The sequence below is a fragment of the Trematomus bernacchii genome, unplaced genomic scaffold (genome assembly GCF_902827165.1).
Source record: "Trematomus bernacchii unplaced genomic scaffold, fTreBer1.1, whole genome shotgun sequence".
Lineage (NCBI taxonomy): Eukaryota > Metazoa > Chordata > Actinopteri > Perciformes > Nototheniidae > Trematomus > Trematomus bernacchii.
In genome coordinates, this window is record NW_022987592.1 from 427,118 (window position 1) to 436,674 (window position 9,557).

At 43.6% G+C, this 9,557-nt stretch overlaps 1 protein-coding gene across 1 annotated transcript in view; it reads left to right on the forward strand.

Moving 5' to 3' along the window:
* The window catches only part of LOC117481492 (rho guanine nucleotide exchange factor 10-like protein), a 59,156-nt gene extending 55,200 nt beyond the window's left edge, over positions 1-3,956 (forward strand). The window contains 4 exon segments of the mRNA XM_034129191.1: positions 1,256-1,427; positions 1,817-1,933; positions 2,396-2,874; positions 2,876-3,956. Coding sequence (XP_033985082.1) covers positions 1,256-1,427; positions 1,817-1,933; positions 2,396-2,874; positions 2,876-2,941 — 834 coding nt within the window. The 3' untranslated portion in view covers positions 2,942-3,956.
* Positions 3,957-9,557: the final 5,601 nt, after the last annotated feature.

Consider the following 9,557-nt stretch of genomic DNA (forward strand, 5'->3'; position numbering starts at 1 on the left):
CTGTAGTGGAGACGCGCCAAAAGAGAGTCACACACAGCCCACGCTGATCAGCTGATCACCTACTGAGGCTGCCTTTACACAGCGATCACTGCGAACGCGGCGGCGCGCCCGTAACGCGCCCGTAACGTGGCGCAGACGGACCCAGTGGAATCTAGGGGTAAGACACGAGGATAGGAGTCGAGGAGGGGAGTCGAGGAGGGGAATTAGAGAAATGAGAAAGGCCCACTGTGATTGGCTTAGGAAGACCATTTGAGCTGTGCTACATTTAAAAACAAACCACTGTTAGCAAAATAGCGCAGCGGTGAGGCATCTAATGAAGAAGCCCCCAGGATTCCAAATGAAGAACACAGCTTTATGTTGGACTGAACAAACAGTCCTCATGCTTCACAGGCTACATGATTGGTTATCAAATATTCCAAGCAACTGTAACAGCAGCGTTGTATCCATCCCACTGAATGCCACATGTTATGCAGTAGTACACAGCCTGCATCAGCCGGCCCTCACAAGCTGTGTCTCTGATGCCGCAGTGCCGGGCAGTGTTTGTGACACTGCTAAAATACAGGTTTACTCCTAGCTAACTGTAGAAGCTGTGGAGTGGATGAACACGAAGAAAGGCAGAAATCCCCTCTGGACTGAGTGACTGTAGTTATTGTTAAGCTGTCCCGTTCTTTCAAATAGACCATGTTGTTAAAATGCTCATTTAAATGATGCCACCATTGGCAGAGTAGTCACTACATCTTCAAATTGTTTGCTTAATAAATGTTTCACCTCTGCTCTGTTGCACAGGTTCATGTTAAAAAGCTTTTTCTAAAACTAGGCCGACCTAAGGCACATGGTGCGAGGCACTGCTGCAGCTGAAACCTTAACTTCAGCATTACTTAGTCATGTTTGCTCTCAGATAAACAGTTCATGTGCCTCATCCTAGCTAGTGGAGTGACTCTTCAGTTTCTATTTGTTGCCAATTTTTTACATTGGCTTTAGATCCTCTTCATTGTGGATTTAATGATTATTCAAAATGATCCCAGTCAGGCACTTATGAAATAGTAAAGACAGGCTTTCAGTTTGATAAAGAACATTCTAATTAACCAACAACATGATGAACAGAAGTGTAAAATCAATAACATTCTGCCACACGTGTCTTCAAAGCAATGGGTGTGATTAAATGGTCTGCCTTTGTGGATAATAACACACAAACATGGCACAAAAATGATTCCACATGGGTTTGTGTGATATTTGAGCACCTCTCTTCTCTCAGAGTTTCAGAGCCCATTCTGATCCAGGACGCAGTGTTAGCCATATGACTCGCTCAGGCGGGGGGGTGTGGATGGCCTTCACCCAGGGATCCTCTATCCACCTGTTTCACACAGAGACCCTGGAACATCTACAGGAAGTCAACATCTCCACCCGCACCGCCCATCTGACAACAGGCAAGGCCAGGACGCTGGTTAACATCCACGCGGACAGACACGGTTACCGTATCACACACACATTTAATCTCATGCTTAGAACTAAAATAAGTCCTAATTGCATGCTGCAGCTCAGCATTAGAGCCATGAGCTTTATAGAGGTAAATAATCTGATAAATCATTTTTTGTGACTTTTGTACACTGTCATGTCGTCCTGTTCATGTATTTAAACAAATCCGTTGGCATCTCTCACTGCAGTAATAAAAAAAGACTTTTATAAGTAAAAGCATTGATAAAAGCAGAGGTAGCAGCCATGACAATGCAGTGGTTCCTGGATGAAAGGACTGTATCGTTGCTGTGTCAACAGTAATGGTTCTAATGTTATTGGGCGATGTGTGTTTATCTTCCAGGTGAAATGTGTGTCTCCAGCTTGCTGATCTGCCAGGGCCTGCTGTGGGTGGGGACAAGTCAGGGTGTCATCCTCACCTTCCCTGTGCCCACCCTGGAGGGCATCCCCAAGATCACAGGTCAGTGCAACACACACACACGCACACACACGCACACGCACACGCACCACACACACACACACACACACACACACACACACACACACACACACACACACACACACACACACACACACACACACACACACACACACACACTCTCTCCAACTCTATGTGGAACATCCAGGGTATAAATTATTTTACATGAATTTAAAGAGAGCACACAAAATGGAGACATTATTATCCTCCAAGAGACCTGATGTAGATCTGATTGCAACATCCATTGTCCCCCAAATTACAAACAAATCTTATACTTATATACCCAACTTATACCTGTGTTGACTAAGGTACTCACTGCCAGATAGACAACACTAACAGGGAGTAGAACAGACAGATTACAGATTCACACACAAATTCATACACTGCGGAAACTACTATACAGGCTGCCCCCCCAGGTAACATTCAGAACTGTTGAACCCCCAGGTAAGGGGATGATGTCTCTGAACGCTCACTGTGGTCCGGTGGACGTCCTGGTGGCTACGTCCAGCACTCTGGCCTCCGACCTGCTCAGGCGGAACTCCATCCTTAACGGTTGCGAGGAGGGTGTCAACGGAGAAGGGGGGCAGAGGTTGGATCAGGGCAGCTCTTCCAAGGACGCAGAAGCTCCTTCACCCAGGGAGAAGCCCAGCCTCCTACTGCAGTACCGCCTCCACTCCACCCGACAGCTGCCCGGCAGGCTGCTGACAGCACAGCCCGACCAGGGGAACCCCCAGCCCCTCCCAGACTCCCCAGAGCACAGCCCAGAGGATGGCTCTATCTATGAGGTTAGTGAGGACCCTGATGTGTGGGTGAGGGGGCGGCCCATGGAGCGGGGGAAGGAGGGGGAGGCCAGGCGCGGCAAAGTCACCTCCACAGCCGTCTTCTCCGGGGGCAGAGGATCCCGCAGGATGGGACCTGGGGCCCCCCCCCTGCTCAGACACTGAGAACACTCTGCTGCTGTGGCAGCTCCCGCTCACTCTCGGCCAATGAAAGAGCACACCCAGTCACAAAGTCATTAAAACTAGCTGCACCTTTACCAGCTTTGATAACACTTTAATGATCAATAATTATAAAACATATCATATATATTATTCTGAAATGGACCAATCTGCACAATGACTACTTTTATTCTACTGTATTACTATATTCTGAAGCTAATACAGTGCAGGACTTTTACTGCAACAGAGTATTCCTACACTCTGGTACTTCTACTTTTACTTAAGTAGAAGATCTGAATACTTCTAAAACCTCTGGTGTGCAGCTACCTGAGGTCTTTGATGATTTTGTTGACTTGCAGCACAATCCCTGAACTATGGCAGGCAGACACATTGAGCTTGTCTGGGGCTGTATTGTGTACGTTTCTTTTGACGTAACGGAGAGACCGGAGCGGCTTCGCGCTCGGGCTGCGGCCTGCTTTACACCTGCTGTAGCGGAGGCCTGTATCCACCTGCTCCACCTGTCGTGCTCTACGGTGCCGAGGAGGTTTTACCACGGGGATATCGCGGAGAGACCGGAGCGCCTCTACGTTTCGGGCTGGACCTGCTTCGCCTATCCTGTACTGCTGTGCTGAGGAGGATCTTCACCGGGGACATCGCGGAGAGACCGGAGCGCCTCTACGCCTCGAGCTGGGCCTGCTTCGCCTATCCTGCTGTGCTGAGGAGGTTTTGCACCGGGGTCATCACGGAGAGACCGGAGCGCCTCCACGTTTCGGGCCTGCTTGCGCACCTATCCGGATGCTGTGCTGGTCTGGGAAAATGGCCCCTATTGTGATTCTGCTATGCCTGTTAGCTATTTTGGACAATGAGAAGTTCTCTCGTCATCCGGAGAAGTCGACTGGGTTCAGGTCTGTTCTACCGCCCGCAGTGGACATCCCCTGTAAAGGTTCGGATGTCTTACACAAACATTTACCGGTCACCTTGTCGCAGACAATCTGCTCGACAAAATATGTTTGTCTTTTTTGTTTGCCTGCGATGATGGTTCTTCAGGACTGCTTCTTAAGCTCTAATCAAACTCTCGCAGACTTTTCCGATGATTCTAAAGTAGATGACAATGTGTGTGTGTCGATTAAGAGGAAAAGATGCCTGTTTTTTTTGTTGTTATTACTGTCAGGAAATGTTCAACCTAACCCTGGTCCGCCCAGTAGTAGTAGTCAGATCGCTACTCCTGCTGATTTTAAAGCTAGATCTGGGTTGGGTTTCATCCACTTGAATGTGCGCAGTCTGTTAGGTAAACTAGATTTTGTCCGCATTTGGGCGAGCTCGACTGACGCTGACGTCATTGTGTTATCAGAAACATGGCTAAATAAAACTATTTTGGCCTCTGACATATCCTTAAATGGTTATAATGTGTATCGTACCGACCGGCCTAATAAAGGTGGTGGAGTTGCCATTTATGTTAAGAATAAGTTCAGTGTAACCACATTAGTTTCCAAATCTATCAGTAAGCAATTCGAATTTTTAGCCTTAAATATAGAAGTGGCAAAGGGGCAACAAGTCATGGTGGTGGGCTGTTACAGACCCCCTCAGCTGTCAAGGACTCCTTGTCTTCACTAGCAACACTTTTATCACAACTAGACTACAAGGAAATAGTGCTACTTGGAGATTTTAACTGGGACTGGTTAACTGCAGTATCAGAGGATTTTAAAAACCTTTGTATCTCTCTGAATGTTACTCAGATTGTTGACAGTCCTACTCGCCCTAACGTTAAGTCCCCAAATAAATCCTCCCTAATTGATCTCATTCTAACTAATGTTCCCTATAAATACTCATCTGTGGGAGTATTTGCAAATGATGTGAGTGACCACTGTGTTGTAGCCACAATTAGGGACACTAAGGTCCAAAAGGTTAAACCCCGTATTATTATTAAGAGACACATAAAACATTTTGTGGAGCAGGGTTTTGTTCATGATCTGTTTGGGTTTGATTGGGGAAAAATCGATCTGTGTGCTGATGTTGAAACTGCATGGTCTTATTTTTATCTTGGTTTTATGGAAATTATAGATAAACATGCACCCCTACGTACTTTTAGAGTAAAGGGACGAGACAATCCTTGGTTTTCTGCTGAACTGTCCAGTCTCCTGCATGAGAGAAACAAGGCCTGGGCAAAGGCTAGGAAATCAGGCTCAGAGGTAGAATGGCTGCGTTTTAGGCAGCTAAGAAATAGCTTCACTTCACATGTCAAAAGTGCTAAGTCGAAGTACTATTTGTCAGTTACTACAGAAAACCTAAATAATCCTAGGAAATTTTGGAAAGCCATAAAATCGCTATCCACCGGTGAGATCCGAAATGAGCTACCTCCGTGCATTACCACAGCATCTGGCTCTATATCGGACAGGGCTACTATGTTAAATTGTTTTAATGAGCATTTTGTGTCCTGCGGTTCTATGTTTGATTCTGTGACTAATTCTGCTTCTGTGAACACCACAGTCGGTGACTCTGAACAATGTGGTCTGGAAAACCCTTTCAGTTTTACTCCTTTTACTGTAAATGTTGTTCATGAAGCTTTATCTAAGTTAGATCCTAAGAAACCGGCTGGCCCGGACAACGTAGAATCTTTCTTTTTAAAGATAGCTGCAGATTTTATTGCTCCACCTCTCACTACTCTTTTTAACCTCTCCCTCAGCACAAACACAATTCCTAAAGTATGGAAGTCAGCTTATGTCCTGCCACTACTAAAAGGAGGGGAGGCAACTGTTTTAAATAACTATAGGCTAATCTCGAAATTGTCAGTTCTGGCTAAGGTTCTTGAACGCCTAGTGAGTGAACAGGTAAAGGAGTTTTTATGTAACAATGACATTCTGTCTAAACATCAGTCAGGCTTCAGAAAGCAACATAGCACCATCACTGCCACAATGAAAGTGGTGAATGACATTACAAGTTTTTTAGATAAAAAGCAGAGTTGTGCAGCTCTATTTATTGACCTTTCCAAAGCGTTTGACACCGTCGATCATCACATCTTAAAGCAGAGGCTACTCAGTATTGGCTTATCCAGCCATGCAGTGGGGTGGTTTGTGAACTACCTCTCTGAAAGGTCCCAATGTGTTCACTTTGATGGGCTGTCTTCTGAGTGGTTGAACATTGCTAATGGTGTTCCTCAAGGTTCTGTTTTAGGTCCACTTTTATTCTCCATCTACATCAATAGTTTAGGTGAAAATGTGGATGAAGCTACTTTGCATTTTTATGCGGATGACACCGTGATGTACTGTGCAGGTCCCTCGATTAAGGAGGCGGTTGTTAAATTACAGGCTGTTTTTAACATTATTCAGACTCAGCTCTCTGAACTAAAGCTTCTTTTAAATGTTGAGAAAACCAAAGCAATGCTCTTTTCTAAAGCTAAAAAGACTCCAGAGACTGCTTTGGATATTGTGACTATGCAAGGACAAGTACTCCAAGTGGTTAGCTGTTATAAATACCTTGGTATCTGGCTTGATGATTGTCTTACTTTTAAACTTCAGGTCACTAATCTGCTTAAAAAGCTGAGGGTTAGATTAGGTTTCTTTTTCAGAAACAAGTCCTGTTTCTCTTTTGAAGCCAGGAAAAGGCTAGTCACTGTGACCTTTTTACCTGTGCTAGACTATGGTGATTTGTTGTATATGAATGCACCTGCCCATTGCCTGGAAAGGTTAGATGCCGCCTATCACAGTGCTCTGAGATTTGTTACTAACTGTAAAGTACTTACTCATCACTGTACCCTGTATGCCAAGGCAGGTCTGCCTTCACTTACTGGTCGGAGGCTCAGTCATTGGTACATGTTCATCTACAAAGCCATGCTGGGTAAACTACCTTCTTATATCTGCTCCTTGATCTCACGGAGAGTGGCAAGTAGCTATTGCCTGAGATCACAGGATGTGTTTTTATTACATGTGCCAAGTGCTAGGACTGTTTTAGGTGCTAAAGCTTTTATGTGCGCTGCTCCTCTGGCTTGGAACACCATGCAAAAAATATTGAAACTCAGCATTTTGATTCCCTTGCATCATTTTAAAGCACGGCTGGATGAAATATTATTGGATACCTGTAAATGTAAATAGGTTGCTAATGTATACCCCTGTAATTATGTTGTGATGTCCTTTTGTTTTCTGTTTGTTTTTATATGTATAACTAAATGTGCCGCAGGTCTCCCTTGTAAAAGAGATCGTTGATCTCAATGGGATTTTTTAACCTGGATAAATAAAGGCTACAAACAAACAATGGCAGGAGAGTGGAAAATAATAAGGAAGTAATGTACAGCGGATGGAAAACTATTAAACATGAAATGTGATGAACATTAGTCAGATGTATATGTCTCATAGTCTTTATAAGTTATAAGGTAAAACCATAGGATGTTCCCTCTGCTGCACTGCCCCCCCCCCTCCTGCAGTCCTTCTCTCTACAGATCTGTCTCTGTATGTCCACCATCACACGCTGTATCTAGCACTATAAGAAGCCCCTGTGTGTTTTAACTCTCAATGCCCGCAAAGGTGTGTTGACTGGTTCAGCTGTAGTGAGTAAATGGGAATAAACATTCCATATTTAGTATTTTTATACCTCTGTAAATAGGCTGCAGGATGTTCTGTGCACACACCCAGTTCTGAGGTCCATTCCTGGTATAATGGGCCTTTCCACTCTCTTGTGATCTCTACCTATCATAATACCTGTCTGATGGAATATGCATTATGATGCGTTCAAGCTCTATTCAGTTCATTGGGTGAAGGTTAATTATAACGTTATCATTATATGTTTGTCATATATGTTAAATTTCATTTTTGAGTAAAACTTAATGAAGATAAGAAAGTAACTGTATAAGTATAATAATTATAATCTAATATTATTATTATTACTGTAATGATTAAAAAAAAATGCTGTCAGTTAACATGGACTCTGGGAGGTTTCCTTTATTTTGGGACGGTTTTAGAAGTCTGGAGCCTTGAAACCTCAAACTGCACTTGAAGCCACATGGGTTCAGTTTTTACAGCTAATGTTGTCATTTGCAATTTGAGCAAAATACATGTGGATTTTTCTAACTATGGAAACCAAATTAGTTGGTCAGTCTTTTCTCTTGTGTCATACTGCTTCTATTAGAGCACATTGTTTTGTATTACATAACTCAATTAATTAAGGGGATTATCAGTAAAATAATGGATTACTGAACTAATATGTAGCTGCAGCCGCACTGCAAACAGACCCAAAGCTGCACAATGACCTAAACACTGCAGAGAAGTGCTGGGCGGATGGATACACTGCCAAAATATAGTCCCAGTGTTTAAGTTGATGATTAAATGTAGCAAGTTGTTAACATGTCTATTTGGTCATTATGTGTGTTGGTACTGGGAGGATGGAGTTTCAGTGGCTGAACGCTTGCTTTGCTGCCATCTGAACACTTCTGCTTGTTGGAGTTGCTCTTTTATTCCTAACAACATTGACTCCACTATCAAAATCAGCACTTTTTGTACGATGAACCAACATTCTCTTTAAAGGTTTACAGCAAAACAATGCAATGTTGTAAAGAGAGCTCACCTAACACTGAACCGTTTATACCAATTCATTGTGAACTTGGTAAAATAGTAATAGACTTCTATTCAGTGTCCATCTTTTCATCTATTATAGATAGACAGGCACCTTAAAGGTAGGGTAGGTAAGTTTGAGAAACCGGCTCGAGATACACTTTTTGTTATATTCCATGGAATGCTCTTAACATCCCGATAGCAATGAATATCTTAAGTGCTTTGACAAAAAATCCATACAAAAATGTCATCTGTGGAAGCCGTAATACTGTAAAAAGCACGACCAATCATTTTAGCTGGCCCGGCTAAAATAACTGGATGGCCTACCTGCCTGTCAGCCTTCCATCTGTGCACAAACTTATCTCGTGCCCTCATTGGTCATGTGCGCGTTCGTGTGTGTTGGAGGAGGGGCTCTGTAAGGAAGTGGCAGATTTGTTCCGGCTGTGTATTTTCAAATTCTAGCGCACTCGAGCTGGTTTCTCCAAAATTACCTACCCCACCTTTAATATGTTCCTTTCATAACCATTTGTTTACTTTTTCTAATATAGAGCAACTTTGGTTCTTACAGTGATGTGTGAGATGTGTTCTCACTACAGCTGCTCTGCCCTGTGGTGAAATGTATTTTAGGATCATTGTGGGGATACTCTCTACTACATGTTTTGTATTTGGAATGGTGTAATATAAAGCTATTGTATAATAGAGAATACAGTTTAGATTTTGGATACATACATTTTCTCAAATGAAGAAATTTTTTCTGAAGAGTTTGAGAATTTGACCCTAACCCTATATGTTTTTTTCACAATCTAACATTGTGTCTTGTTGCTAGTCTTACTGAAGCTAAAGAACCAAAGCTTCTCGCTCAGCAGTAACTGAGGCGCTGCTTATCCTCCATCTCAAGCACTGCATATCAAAGCATGGCATCAGAGGCCTGTACTACGAAGCAGGATTTTCGCTTAGCCGGCTAACTTCAGGGAAAACTCTGGGTTTCCGGTCCTACGACGCTGGTTCTCTTTTTAGCGGGCAAGATCTCCATGGTAACTTATGCTGAGCGGCTAACCTGGTCCGGAGCAGGTTAGGTTGCAGGCTAAGAGATCAACTCAGTGAAAGCACCGCCTGCTGACCAATCAG